Source organism: Sapajus apella, unplaced genomic scaffold (genome assembly GCF_009761245.1).
Source record: "Sapajus apella isolate SASKATOON/1434 unplaced genomic scaffold, GSC_monkey_1.0 scaffold2, whole genome shotgun sequence".
NCBI lineage: Eukaryota > Metazoa > Chordata > Mammalia > Primates > Cebidae > Sapajus > Sapajus apella.
In genome coordinates, this window is record NW_022436942.1 from 60372920 (window position 1) to 60389107 (window position 16188).

The following is a 16188-nucleotide window of genomic DNA, read 5'->3' on the forward strand; positions in this document are numbered from 1 at the left end:
TGCCATGGTGGAAGACAAGGGAATATTATATACTTAATCAAGTAGTAGTACCAATCATGTCTACCATGTCAAGTATGGTACCTTTCCTGGAACATATCAACACAGCCTCTGCATGATATGTGGCCATTGTTCTGACAAACATTTTTCCAATCATTAGGAACATTAAAAGTGTTTATATTTATATGGAAATGATAGCAATATGTATTAACTTGATTGCCCCAGAACTACGTTAGCTCTCCTCTCTCTCACAGTGTAGTGTAGTCTTTTTTTTTTTTTTTTTTTTTTTGAGACAGAGTCTGCGTCGCCCAGGCTGGATTGCAGTGGCACCATCTTGACTCACTGCAACCTCCGCCTCCTAAGTTCAAGTGGTTCTCCTGGCTCAGCCTCCTGAGTAGCTGGGACTACAGGTGTGTACCACCATGTTTGGCTAATTTTTGTATTTATAGGAGAGACGGGGTTTCATCGTGTTGGCCAGGATGGTCTCAAACTCCTAACCTAAGGTGATCCACCTGCTTTGGCCTAACAAAATGCTGTGATTACAGGTGTGAGCCACCGGGCCTGGCCCACAGTGTAGTCTTCAGGGATCTTGTTTATTCTCACATTACAGAGAACCTTGTGTTGATCCTCTATATTGATAACATTAGGCTGCATGTATCGGGTAAACAGCAGAAAGAACTCTTGGTGTTCAATAAGATGTACACAAGCCAGAGGATGGAAGATTCAGATCCCTACAGCTTTTAGAAGTTCAATAGTCTGGAAGGTGCTGGAACATCCCCTCCAAGGTAAATGACAAATTTGTGAACTTTTACCCTTTACCAGTAAGAAAGAGACATAGTATGTTGGGGACTTCTGCTTTTGAAACTTCATATACTTTCTCAGGAATACAGCTCTACAAGTTTTATGTGGGGCCCAGAACAAGAGAGGGCTCTGCTGCCAGTTCAGGCTGTGATACAAGCCGCCCTCCTTCCTGAACTATATGGCTCAGATTACCGATTGATGATAGAGCTGTCTATGGTAGATATGAAGATTGTGCAGCATGTCTAGCCAGCCCTAACAGAAGATTAATAGCACAGATCCTCTGCTTCTGGAGCAAAGGTCTTGCCTTCTCATTGTTTGAACAGCAATAAGTAGCATGTGCCCAGTAGAAGGTGAGAATCTGTTTTTCCATTTCTTCTTTTTAGAAAAAACAAACAAACAAAAAACAAAAACAAAAAAAACAAAGAAAAAAACTTGAGAATCTGACCATATATGATATCAAGTAATGAACTGAGCTGCCCATCATAAGCTGGGTGTTATTGGATATGCCAAATCATAAAGTCAGGTAGTCACAGTAGCAATCCATTATTTAATGGAATTATACATCTGGGATGAAGCCTGAAAAAGTCAATACAGCACATGTAAGTTACATGGACAAGTGACCTATCATTTACCTCCCATCTCATTTATATCTCTTACACTAATGCCTTATCTTCAACATACTTGTGTGATCTCATGGGGCATCTTCAATCGTCAACTGTCAGTTATTTATCGCTACAATTACGTGGTAACAACCAAGAACAACAAAAAACTTTATGATAATCAACAGTGAGCATTTACTATTCACATATCCACAGCCAGATGGGAATTGGCTAGGTAGATTTTCTGATCTTGGCTGGTCTTGCTCATGTCTTGGGTTGGCTGATATGTGAATGGAACAACTCATCTGCTCCATGCATCTTTCATCCTCATCAGACTATCCAAGTCATGTTCTTATGTCAATAACAGAGCCACAAGAGAAGGTAAGACCAACCAACCAAGTATTTGTCAAGCCTCTGCTTGGATCACATTTGTTAATATTCCATTGGCTAAGTTCAGAATCAAAAGTTGAGGCCAAATGCTCTACTCAGAGGGGAAGGGCAATGCAAACTGGCAAAAGGCATGGAATAGGGAGAAGTGAACAATTGAAGCTACTTTTGCAATAGTATCACACCAGCTGACAGGAAACAGTGGACTTTGTTGACGCATGGTCAAGATTGATATTTTGATGTGGGCAAAAATGACTGGCTGCCACACTGCTGCCTCTGACAGATGCGGCTCTAACAATTAGTGGTAGGGAAAATAACCTTCCTGATGGACAGAACTTCAAACAGTACACTTTGTTACGATGTTGCTGAAATAGCACGTGGCCTGAGTTAAGCACTACACACTTTTGATCTTGGTAACTGGCTTGGCTGGTCAGGGACAAGGAAGGAACAATATTGGAAGATTAGAGAAAGTGAGATTTAAGGATAAAGAATGTGCACAAAACTATGGGAATGTGCACAAGTGTGGAGATTTTTGTAGATTTTCTGCCAGAAAGAAAACACTCAGGAGGAAAAATTAGGTGGATAAGATGATTTCTCCAGTAGATGTCAACCAGCCTTGTCCTTGATAGCCCCAGGTTACACAATGAACCCACAAATGGAGTAATCGTGGTGGCAGAGATGCAAGCTGTGATTGGGACCAACAGCTTGGGCTTCCTCACTAAAACTCACTTAGTGATGAGCTAGATGAGCTAGGATTCAGCTACTGCTGAATACCCAATTGGTCGGCAGCAGAGACCAATGGTTTGGTACTACTCCTTGAAGTGGTTAACCAGTCACTTGGGAGCAATTTATTTGCATTAAATTTCTTCCACCTTGGAAGAGGAGTAATTATTTCCTATTATAATTAATTATTACTCTTAATAGGGGCTTTCCTTTTCTTCCAGAGGCACCTCTGCCAGCATTACTCTCTGAAAGCCTACAGAAATGCCTATTTATCAGCATGGTATCCTGCATTATACTGCTTCAGATCTTGGGATTATTTTGTAGCAAATGAGCAACAATGGGTGCATGAATTGTTGGATCCACTAGTCTTACCGTACACAGCATTATCCAGAAGAAATCAATCAAATAGAACAATGAAATTGCCTATTATAGGCTCAGTGTAGGCACCAGCTCAGAGATGACATACTGCAGGGTTGAGGTGCCAGTCTCTAGGTTGTGGTAAACACACTATAAAAATGACTAGTGTATGATGCTGTGTCTTCAACTGTCAGGATTCACGGACCCAGGAACCAAGAGAAGAGAAACAGCAATGGTCCTTTTCCACCATTCTCAGTGACATTCTTTGGCAATTGTGCTTCCCATCCTGCCATCTCAGATTTTGCTGGAAGTCCCAGTTCACAGATGGGGTAGGGGGAAGAAACTAGCACACTTCCATGGGCAAGCACAGTAAGGATTCCATTAAACTGAATTTACTGCTGCCAATCGGTCCCTTGGGACTGCTCATGTCTGTGGGATAACAGACAAAAACAGGAAGTAATATGTTAACATGAGGAGCTAGGGTTGTGATTACAGAATGAAACAGGAAGAATATGTCTAGAATGCAGGTGATTCACTGGGGCATGTCGTGGTGCTTCAGTTCCTGGTGTGAACAGCAAACAGATGACTATGATAACTATTGCCTAAACAGGGCAAAGCAATCAAAACCCTAGAAAACTTAAAGGATGAAGGTCTGGGTCACTATACATGACAACCTAGACCAGCGGAATTTCTGATAGAGCAAGAGAAATGTAAAATGGGTGGTGGAGGAGATGACAAGTATCAATTTTGGTCTTGCATTCAGGTGTAGCGACAGTAACGGTAGCTTGTCTCACTAATCTTCCTGTGTAGATTTTAGAAAGACTGTGGCTGGCCACCATCTTGTGCTATTCCACAGACGAAAGACAAAACAGACTTAACACGGGACTCAAGCAGCAGTTCTGATTTGACTGCTTATGGGTAGACTGAAGTAAATACCTCTTTTGCACATTCCCTTGTCCACTTCCGGTATCAGTCACAGCTACATGGATGGTTCTAGGTGAGTAAGCTCAAACTTGTCCTTTTTGTTGGTGAAATCCCACTGCAAGCTGAAGCCATGTATCTTTCTGCTTTCTGTTTTGAGTCTTTCTTCAACACTGGGGTGCTGCTTTCTCACACAAAAGCACAGCCCAGAAGTGCAAGGATAATTAATGCCCCTAGAGACAGCTCTCATCTAATGGCAGATAGAAACTTGTTAATAAATAGTCCCAGTTATATTAGGTGGAAAATTTTGGGAAGCATTCTGAAAGCTTCTCAGAAGGTTTGGAGCACTCAAACCCTAACTGGCAATCTTGATAACACACTTTAAAAACTTTTTTATTATTTTTGAGTCTCACTCTATCACCCAGGCTGGAGTGAGACAGGGTTTTACCATGTCGGCCAGGCTGGTCTCGCACTCCTGACCTCAAGTGATCCGCCTGTCATAGCATCCCAAAGTGCTGGGATTACAGGCATGAGCTACTGCACCCAGCCGATAATACACTTTTAAGTGGTTTTCTCCCTTTTCCTCTCCCTGTTTTCTCACATCTGTTTTCTGGAATCACCTTGCAAATGACCTATATACACCCAAGTCCTCTTCTCAGGCTCGACTTTCAGGTGAACTAAACTAAAATGGGCACTATTAGTTAAATGCATTTATATATTTTTCCACATAAGTACTTTAGGAATTTTCTAGACTGTGTGTAAATAACTATGAATTACTTATTTGCAAGGTGAGGTGAGAACATTTTAATCCTGCACAAATTTTTTTTGTTGTTTAGGTAATAAAGGAGTTGATGGCAATGATGGTTACTCACTCTGAACCACACTGAAACTACCTTCAATTCAATTTCCATCTGCTAATAAATACAGTCCTGCACTACGTAACAATATTTTGGTCAATGTTACCTAAGATTATAATACCATATTTGACTGCACCTGTTCTACATTTAGATACACAAATACCATTGTGTTATAATTGCCTACAGTATTCACTACAGTAACACGCTGTGCAGGTTTGTAGCCTAGAAGAAATAGGTTTTGTGTAAGTACACTCCACAATGTTTGCACAACAAAATCACCTAACAATGCATTTCTTAGAATGGATCCCTGTTGTTAATCAATGTGACTGTATAAGAATATCTGACTTAAAAAACATATAAACTAATGGCCAAGTGGTAAAAGTCTGTATATGCTAAAAAATACTACCAATAAGTACCATACCCATAACATAGGTGATATGTTTTTAAGCTGCCACAGAAAATTTCAACCCAGTATTACTTTCTACCAGAAATGTCTTTAACAACTCATGATAATGAGTCCATATACTTTTCATGCTAAAATAAACACAAAAACTGAATAATTTCATCAAATTCACTATTTTTTTTTTTTGCATTAGGTCTATTATTAATCACTAAACTCAAACTGACTTCATTTAAAATTACTCATTGCACCTTTTTTTTTTTTTTTGAGACAGAGTTTCACTCTATGCCATGGCTGGAATGCAATGGCACAATCTCGGCTCACGGCAACCTCTGCCTCCTGGGTTCAAGCCATTCTCCTGCCTCAGGCTCCTGAGTAGTTGGGATTACAGGTGCCCACCATCATGCCCAGCTTATTTTTGTATTTTTAGTAGAGACGGGGTTACACCATGTTGGCTAGCTTGGTCTTGCACTCCTGACCTCAGGTGATCCACCCACCTAGGCCTCCCAAAGCACTGGGATTACAGGTGTGAGCCACTGTGCCAGGCCATAATTGCTCATTTCATCTCTAAAATAGTCCATCTTAGTATTTGTAGCACTAATTGTTCTTTATTTAGTTTATCTTATTTTTCATTTTGAGGCCCTTTATTTTAGTAATGAGACATACTGGCAGGTTATAAATACTTTGTTATCATTTTTTTAATATAGAAGAAGCTTGATAGTGGACATGTGGCCATCTGATGTTTTTATGACTAAGAGTTAGAGTTCAGGCTCAGTCTCTCATAGAATGTAAATATACCCAAATGTACCCTTATGCATGCATATGTAATTCTTATCAAAATTAAGCTTAGTCACTAAAAGAAGATTCACTATCTGAGCTTTCTTCTACAGTTTTTTCACTTTCGCCATCAGGCACTGGAGCATCTGGCCTCCTAAAAGAAAAGAAAAGAAAAAATTCAAGGTCTTTTCCAATTGAAAAGAGCACTTGCAAACTGTAAATTAGGTTCGTCTTAGAATATTGCTGCTAGTAAATCTGCCAAGTCCATGTCCTTAGTCTCCCGCTCCACACCACAGCGTGCTTCTCTCGGGCTTCTTTGGCACCATGGGGATTAAATGCTACGCCTGTAGAGGCCTCGGCAGTATTTTCTTTTGCCAGTCCTTACATAGAGTGCTGCTTCAGCACTTTTTGCTTCTCATTACCATGGAGACTCAACTACAGACAGAGATGCGATCTGTAGAGGCTGGCATGATCACTGCTAAATCCCTGAAGCTTCCAAGTGTACATGAGGTACAGCGAAAGGAAAGCTAGAAATGGAAAGAAAAGGAAACACTTCATGTTCAGGAAAGCTGCAGGGAGAAACTTAGAAATGGAAGAGAATTCAATAATGGCTATTAAAAAATAGGTAATGAGGAAATTTTGTAGTGAAGGAGAGTGCCTGGTCAAAGAAGGTTCTTAATGTTTTTTTTAAATGTTTTCACTTACATATTTCACATTTATAGAATGAAAACATAAAGTATGAGTTGGCAAAAATAGTGTTTCAAAGATCCCCTAGGCATAATAAGGAGACATGAGAATGGTTAGATTCCAACTCTGCATGGATGTGCTCTAATAAACCAAAAATGAAACTTTAATGATGTTATTAACACAGTCAACTAGTTAAGCCCAATAGTTTTGTGCCAGTAAATCACTTAATCAGTGCAGTGGCACTATCATTCAGCCTCTATTCACTCTTACCAAGAAAGCAAATTAAGCAAGGAAAGTATTTTTGCGGGGGAAACCAACAGGAGAAGGAGTAACAATATAACTACCATATCTTTTTTTTTTTTTCTTTTTTGAGACAGGGTCTCGCTCTGTCACCAGGCTGGAGAGCAATGGTGCAATCTTGGCTCACTGCAACATCTATCTCCTGGGTTCAAGCAATTCTCCTGCCTCAGCCTCTCGAGTAGCTGGGACTACAGGCACACACCACCCAACCCAGCTGATTTTTTTATTTTTAGTAGAGATAGGGTTTCACCATGTTGGCCAGGATGGTCCCAGTCTCCTGACCTTGTGATCCGCCTGCCTCAGCCTCCCAAAGTGCTGGGATTACAGGCGTGTGCCACCGTGCCTGGCCTACAACTGCTGTATCTTAATAATTAAAAACTACCAGATTGAGATCTCCCTCAGGCTTTTTGACTCTTATTAAACATTTAGGACAGTTAAAAATAAAACTCTTCTTCACCGCAAACAGAAATTACTAAAATAAAAAAATGCATGGTATTTACTTTAGGTATTAAAATTATGGCTTATATTTTAAAATATATTTGGCATACTACAAAAGAGAAAGAAATGCTAGCGTTGCTCCCTAGTTGTCAAATATAAACCCATTTGCTCTGCTGAACAATTTTAGATTATACCTAGAATGAAGACTTACCTACTCAATACAGTAAAACTTTACAGCTTGGTACAGCAGTTCCAAGATTTGACTGATGCTCCATCTGCCTAAAATACTAACATGGGGCCATCATCTTCAATGCTTTTCATTTGAAGCAACAATTCTAGAATCAGTGGGCATGAATACTAGGCACATTTTCCCCAGTATATTTCTCTTTGCTATATAGTTGATTTCTTACTGTCTACACTTTGTTAAGTAGGAAAACACTACCAGTGGGAATTATTTCAATACCACATCAGAATTATATTAGTATCTATGACAACTCAAACAAATACAACAATGTACATAACTTCCTAAAATAAATGCTACTTTAGAAAGGGGTAGGCCAGGAATGTTGGTTCATGCCTGTAATCCCAGTACTTTGGGAGGCCGAGGAGGGCAGACTGTTTGAGCCTAGGAGTTCAAGACCAGCCTGGGCAACAGGGCAAAATCCCATCTTTCACAAAAAAATACAGAAATTAGCCAAGTGTAGCGGTACAGGCCTGTAGTCCCAGCTCCTTGGGAGGGTGAGGTGGATCACTTGAGCCTGGAAGCAGAGGTTGCAGGGAGTTGTGATCATGCCTTGGCACTTCAGCCTGGGCAACAGAGTGAAACCCTGTCTCAAAAAAAAAAAAAAAAAAGGGAAAGGGTAAAAGCAGCAGCTTAGGTTTAGAAGAAAGTGAAACTATAAAATTCCTTAATTTACATGTGTAATCATTTATTGATACATGTGATGCTATATATTGCATAGTAATGAAGAATATAGACTGTCTGTGATGAAATCCCATGCTTGTTTCTTACTTGGCCAATTTTGGGGAAGCTATTTAACTACTTTGTGTCTGACTGATTGGATTTTGTGATGTTTAAATTAATTAATAAACATAAAATATGTCTGATAATATCTGGAAATGAATGTTATCTGCTGTTATGATTATATTATTTTCATCATGTATCTACTGTTTGTTAGAAAATGTGTTAAGTACTGGAGATACAGAGATGAATAACAAGTAGTTCCTTCCTTGAAGCAGCTAATATTTTTGTGAGGGAGACAAAAATGCAAATAAATTGTTACAGAATGTGATACAGCCAGGTGCCACAGAATGATGTTTCAGTCAAGGATGGACTGCATATGATGGTGGGCCCATTAGATTATAATGGAGCTGAGAAACTTCTATCACTTAGTATTTACATCTTATCTTATCTTATAAGGAATCTCACTCTGTCACCCAGGCTGGAGTGCAGTGGTATCATCTTTGCTCACTGCAACCTTCATTTCCGGGTTCAAGAGATTCTCCTGCCTCAGCCTCCCAAATAGCTGGGACTACAGGCGTGCATGACCACACCTGGCTAATTTTTGTATTTTGAGTAGAGAGCAGGTTTCACCATGTTGGCCAGGCTGGTCTTGAACTTCTGACCTGAAGTGATCCATGTGTCTTGGCCTCCCAAAATGCTGGATTATAGGCGTGAGCCACAGCACCCAGCCTCTGTTTTTATTTTATTTTATTTTAATTTTTTGAGACAGAGTCTTGCTCTGGGACTCAGGCTGGAATGCAATGGTACAATCTCGGCTCACCGCAACCTCTGCCTCCAGAGTTCAAGCCATTCTCCTGCCTCTGGCTCCTGAGTAGCTGGGATTACAGGCATGCATCACCACGCCCAGCTAATTTTTGTATTTATTACAAAATACAAAAAGTATTGATGGGGTTTCTCCATGTTGGCCAGGCCGGTCTGAACTCCTGGCCTCAGGTGATGCACACGCCTCTGCCTCCCAAAGTGCTATGATTACAGGCGTGAGCCACTGTGCCCAGCCAGCAAGTGAACTTTTTAAATTAGCATTTTCCCAGCTGTAGTGTTAGGTACAGTCACACTGTTGTACAACCATTATCACTGTCCATCTCCAGAACTCTCATCTTGCAAAACTTAATCTCTGTACCCAATTAATAATATTCCCTTCTCCCTCCAGCTGCTGACAACCACTATTCTTTCTGTCTCTATGAATTTGACTACTCTAGAGACCTCATGCGAGTGGACTCATGCAATATTTGTCCTTCTGTGATAGGCTTATTTCACTTAGCATAATGTCCTAAAAGTCCATCCATGTTGCAGCATGTGTCTGAATTCCTTTCTTTTTTAAGGCTGAATAATATTCCACTGTATGTATATACCATATTTGTTCATCTATTCATCCACTGATGGATACTTGCATTGCTTCCATCTTCTGGCTATTGTGAGAAATGCTGCTATGAACACGCGTATACAAAATCTCTTTGAGACCCTGCTTTCAATCCTTCTGGGTACGTACCCAAAAGTGGAAGTGCTGAACAATAATGCTATTTTTAATTTTGTGAGGAACCACAATACTCTTTTCTATAGCAGCTGCATCATTTTATATTCCCACCAACAATGCACAGGGGCTCCAATTTCTTCATATCCTTACCAATACTTATCATTGTCTTTGTTTATTTATTGGAGACAATGTCTCATTCTGTTTCCCAGGCTGGAGTGCAGTGGCACAATCATAGCTCACTACAGCCTCAGCCTCCTGGGCTCAAGTGATCTTCCTGCCTCAGGCTCCCAAGTAGTTGGGACTGCAGATACACACCATTGCATCTGGCTAATTTAATTTTTTGTAAAAAGATGAGGTCTCACTTTGTTGCCCAATCTGGTTTAGAACTCCCGGCTTCAAGTGATCCTCCTCTCTTGGCCTCCCAAAGTGTTGAGATTACAGGAATGAGCCACTGCACCTGGTTCCTCGCTCATTTTATTTTAATTAATTAATTAATTTAGAGATGGAGTCTCGCTCTGTTGCCCAGGCTGGAGTAGAGTGGTACAATCTTGGCTCACTGCAACCTCTGCCTCCAGGTTGAAGCAATTCTCCCTGCCTCAGGCTCCTGAGTATCGGGGATTGTATTTGTTAGTAGAGACAGGGTTTTGCCATGTTGATCAGGCTGGTCTCAAACTCCTGATCTCAGGTGATCCGCCCACCTCTGCTTCCGAAAGTGCTGAAATTACAGGCATGAGCCATTGCGCCTGGCCCCCTCATTCAAGTTAAAGTAAATTTTATACTAATTGCCAGGAGAACAAAACAAAAAGTACACACTAGTTCTCTTTGGGTCTAAAAAAGAAAAGCACAAGACTTCAGAATTTCCAAAAAAAAATAAATAAATAAAAAGCAAACCATAAGAATCAAATGAGGTAATATATAGGAAAGAATTTTATAAATTGTAAAGCCTTAAAAATATTACTACTAATAATAAAACTCACAGCAATACCATCATTTCCAGCCTGGATATTCGTATTTTCAAGGGGAACAAAAATTTCACTCTGTATATTATGATCATAAATGTTCTTACTTTACCCTAAAAGTTGTTTTTCATGAAAAGAAATTTTAGGACATATTTGAAAAAGTTGCTACTTTAAACTACTAAAGTTTAGTTTCTCTCAATTCAAAGAAAACACACTTTACTACTAAAATTTGGAAATGAGGCCTTTATAATAGTCTCTATTTTAAAAATATGTAAATTTCCAAAAAAGATTATATTAACAAAATCCAGAAAAATATATATCATGAATATCATATATATTTTTTAAAAATTTCAATCTTTGATGGTTACAATAAAAACACTTGGTGGCTACATTTTAATAAGCATATTTATATTTGTGATATCAAAATTATCACTACAATTTTTAATAAAAGCAAATTTTTAAAAAGTTGAAGTTTAAACTAATTACTACATCTAAACTATCTAAATATATATATATATATTCAAAGAATTTACTAGGTTGACCTCAAGTAACAATGAGCCAAAATATAGAAAGGAGCAGGAGGAAGGATGAAGTATATACAAATCTGCCCTTTTTTGCATACCAGATGCTGTGTGCATTCTAATTTTGACACCTACTCTTCTCCTATTTATGTCAATCAATGAAGGTTGGCAATCAGAATCCTTGCTATCCTCATCTTTTCCCTATCCACTTCCTTGTTTCAATCACACAATCTAGGCTTGGCCAATCACAGGAATCTAGGCTTGGCCAATCACGGGGGGGTGGGGGAGAGGTGGGGGTGGAGAGAGAGAGAGAGAGGCAGAGAGAGAGAGAGAGAGACAGAGAGAGAGAGAGAGAGAGAGAGATGGATTCAAGGAAAGGCACACAATTCAAGCAGGGCTGGCCCTTTAGAAATGAACTATGGGTTATGGAGAAGAAGGAGCTCTATTTCTGTTCAACTGGAAAAACTAGCAATGTTAAAGCCTTGCTGGGTAATATGTTCCCAGGCTTCAGAGAGGAAACTAGGAGAGGCTGGGTAATATGTTCCCAGGCTTCAGAGAGAAAACTAGGAGAGGCACAGTTTATTATACCAAGGAAGTAAAGGTAGAATGAGGTGGGGAGAGAAGAATGCCGCCAGCAGCCCTGATGACACTGAATCCTGTGATCCTGTCCTTACCTAGATTTCTCAGCTACGAGAGTTCATAACTTCCCTTCTTGTATAAGCTAGTTTGAGTTGGTTTCTGCCATCCTAAATATGAAGAGAGTCCTAATATAGCAATATTGTTGGTTTAATTTGTTTTCATTAAAGGAAGATTTGTATTTGTGTTTAAAACTGCAGTTACTTTAAAGATAACAAAAACCAAACATTCTTTGGGAAAACAAGTATGATAAAGAGTTTAAAAACATTTTTCATTTTCTATACATTTAAAATCACTGAATTTAAAGCAGACTAAGTACAAAAACATTGTTAGTAAAAATATTGCTGAGTAGGAGGTGGTGAGGTAGTTATTATTCAAATTACTAATGTCAACTACACACATGAAGTTATAATGTCACATGGTACTTCTGTCAATTAATGGTGGTTTGTCAGATGAACTGAGATTGCATTGACTTAATAAGGACCTCTGGGTAGTTAAAAATATAACAATTTTGACTTTGATATTATAGCAGCTAGTGAGATCATTTGGTATTTTCTCTTTTGAATTCTCATCGACAGGTATATCCTGTTCTTTGCCTTAGTATGTAGACTCCTGCAACCACGAAAACAATTTAATGCCTGATATTATGAAGAAAAAGAAAAGCAGCTGTTCTAGGTAGGATGGGCTTTTGCCCATCTTGGGATCCTTTATTTCTCAGAAGCTTCTCTGTTACTCCTCTGCTAGCCACTGACAGACCACAACTGCTTTTTAACACCTCCTCTTTGATATATCTATTTTCTCTCTCATTCTTATGATCAAGTTCTCTAGAAGCAGACCAATCACAATTTTTTGACACGGTTTTTATTTTTCCTATACTTTCTAATGTCTGCCAGCTAATGAATGAGGACTGGTAATTACATAAAATGGAGAACCTAGCTCAGCAAAAACTAACAAAATGGAAACAGTAAAAACCCTATTTTTGGATGTCCAGTTGTTCAAATAAGGTCTAATCTATCCTCAACCAGCCAAAACTCAATCTTTAATCCACTATGTTATTATATAGCAGGAGGTAAAGATCCTCCTGGCAGACAAGGAATTCTCTTAGAGGGTAGAAAAATCTGCTGGACATGCCATGCAAAAAAAAGTTTTCTTGCTTCCCAGTATCCTTTTGTTTAACAATAATAAATCTGCTCTTGTCTCAGTAATAAGTAGGCGAAGGTGGCTACTTTTATTTCTGGCAACTGTTAAGAGTGGCCATTCCACTGTCTGGGAGGATAGTACAAATGCCTTTTGGATAGATATATCCAGGAGAAATCCCAACTGAGCTAGTTCTGTTCAAAGTCTGGTTCTGAACTCAATTTTTATATGTTTTCTTTAGCCAAATTGATAAGTTGCACACTGTACCCTCCCACTAAGGTTAAGAGTGTGATCAACTGAATTTCAATTTCAGAAATCTGTTCTTTATAGCAAAGTAACAATATAGGTTTTCAGTTTAAGAAAACAGAATGTAATTTAAAAAGATAACTACTCTGTATATGTTAAATATGTCTTTGTTGAGAACACTATATAGGCAACTAAAGGATTATAAACAAGTTGTGATCCAAAAGCCCGATTAATCATTGTCTAGAATTTGCTACATATTCCTCCATTAAAACATTAATAAATCACAACTAATATTTATTAAACATTTACTGCTTATCCAGAGCTGTGCTGAGTGCTTAGATCATTATCTATGTTAGTCTAAACAATTCTATAAGGGAGTGAACTCTTCTATTTCTCATTTTACTGATGAGGAAACTGATGCTCAGAGAGGTTAGGTAATCAAACCAGGTTCATACAGCTAGAGAGAGGCAGGGTAGAGTCTGAATACAAGTAGGCCATCTGTAAAGCAGGCCTTATTCCTGAGCCTTAACCACCATGAATTTCATGGCTTGCTGATGGTCAAGTCCAGAAGCTGATCGGTTTATCCTAGAACAGTAAAAGTAGCAATTACTAGGTAACAATAGTAACGTTAGTTCAGGGACATAAATGTAAGAGGACAGAACAGGATGGGGAGAAACGTTTTTCTTTTTTTCTAAGCAAGAAAATCTAGGCAATGATTGAAAGAATATCTAAGGCATGATTTACCCATTCTATATTTCTGAATGTAAAGCTAAAACAGATTAACCTTTGGCCAAAGACCAATTAAACTTTTCCATTTTCTTTCCCCTTAAACTGTTTCGAATATTTTGGTGACAAAGGTATTCTTTCACACTATCTTTTTATCTCAGTGGTAGTAAAACTAATTTTTAGAAGCTAAACAGGACTAATTCTTGGTTATATATAAATGATTATTTTCAAAAACTTGAATTTTTAAAAACAAACAGAAGAATAAAATCTATTTTTTATTTAGTAATTATCAGGCATTTTCTACAGTTTTATAGACTTCCTAAAATTCTGTAATAGTCATTTTTCTAGGAAAATTGCCAGGGTCTCTTCTCTTTTATCCTGTAAATATTTTTGGTTTAAAATTATGTACGTTCAGCTTCCAATTTTTTATATACATAAGTCAATCAAATATCAATACATTTTCTGATCAGTATTTGTTTCTATATTAACTTCAGTTTTGCCCTTTGCTTAGTGCAGGCAGATCTAGGCCATTTCTTCCAACAGTTATATGAGTTTGTCTTACTACCTAAAACTAATAAAAAAGAAAGCATATGTTTACACTTTAAAATAAAAAAGAACACAGAACAATCTTTACTGAAAGTTCTTGGCTGAGGCTTAAAATGTACCTAAGATTCTAAATAAAAGTGTACTCTTGCCTTGGATGGCACATTTTCTTCTCTTTCATCATCTCATACTTTTCTCCCAAAGTGAGGCTAACTTTTATGTAAACATAATTCCAAAAGCACCAGAATTCCTCTGTTAATAAGGTGGTTGATTCCACTTATCATATCTAGCTAAAGACAGTTAAAATTGCTTTGCCAGTAGTGATGATAGGTTACAGTGAGTCACCCCCATTCCAACCAGTGCCCCTGGTGACCAATGGCATGTGCTTATGAGGTAATGGGTCAGAATTCAGGCTCCAGGCTGTGGTTGAGGAGCAGCTTTTCTGTAAGACAATGTTAATTGTTACTGGAATTTTACCCTTAAACTTGGCACCACCTCACAAGTGAATGTTTCTCAACATTTATAGACAACGAAATACTCTCAAACTGGCCAAGTGAGATACAAGGAAATGTTGAAGGGCCTGGGATCTTCACCCATGGTAGTTACCTTTGGATTCTATCAGGTGGTGATACCTGATGGAGTCTTGAAGAATAGTAGGTTAGCCAGGCCAATAAGATGGGGGAAGGGAGTTTCACAGAGAGAAGAAAACATTTAAGACACCGAAAGGGAAAGGAAAATGATACATTCAGGGAGCAGCAAGTAGTTTGGTGTGGCTACATGAAATAGGCATATGTGAAAGAATCACAAGAGATGAAGCTAGTGAGAGAATCTGGGTCTTAATGATAAAAGCATTTCTATACAATACTAAGAGGTTAGACTACATGTTGAAGGCAGTGGAGGGTCACAGGAAGATGTGAAGCAATGATTAAGTATGAAGAAATCCACTCAGGCTTCAGTGGATGACTTGAAAGAGAACAGGAAAACCAATCAGTAGCTACTATAGCAATTCAGATTACAAAGCATGAGGGCGTGAACTAAACAGCAATGGATATGGAGGAATATGATGAGATGTGAGAGATATTAAAAATGAGAAAATCATAGTGATTGACACTGTAGTGGGTAAGGAATAAGACAGAATCAAGGATGATTATCAAGTTGCCAGTGTGGGTTGAAGTAAAGGATTATAAAGTAGATTTAGGTTGGGCAGGGGATGAAATGAAGCCAGAAGCAGATAAAAGGCTTGGATATCCAGCATATGCTGATGCTTGTAGGGAGCTAATTTTCCATTTATTATATTTACTCTAGAAAAATGTCATAATTTAAAGGTAATTTTAGCTCTCTGTTATTATAGGAGGTCTATGTATTTCCAGAAGCAATAGGAGGTCATAGTAAATGTTAACTATATTTACAACCTATATATTGCAATGAGTACCAAAGTGGATGGAACGTGTATGTTCGATTCACATTAAAATATATATCACAATCCATCTGGCTTTTAAAGTGTGTGTCAGAGACAATTTCTAGAACAAATGCCAACTATCCCGGAGATGCTTCAGCTCAAGTTACCAAACTATGCCACTACACTTGAACTGTTTGCTACTTGGATGCATACCAAATGTAGATATATGTTGGACATTCATTCTTTCAGACTTTAAAAGAATTAATAAATTTCATGTTT

At 38.5% G+C, this 16188-nt stretch overlaps 1 protein-coding gene across 2 annotated transcripts in view; it reads right to left on the minus strand.

The window, feature by feature from the left end:
* Positions 1 to 5708: 5708 nt before the first annotated feature.
* Positions 5709 to 16188, minus strand: part of WASHC3 (WASH complex subunit 3) — a 49748-nt gene continuing 39268 nt past the window's right edge. For both annotated transcript variants that reach the window (XM_032299357.1, XM_032299356.1), the window contains exon 7: positions 5709 to 5973. In XM_032299357.1, coding sequence (XP_032155248.1) covers positions 5889 to 5973 — 85 coding nt within the window. In that variant the 3' untranslated portion in view covers positions 5709 to 5888. The remainder of the gene's footprint in view (positions 5974 to 16188) is intronic.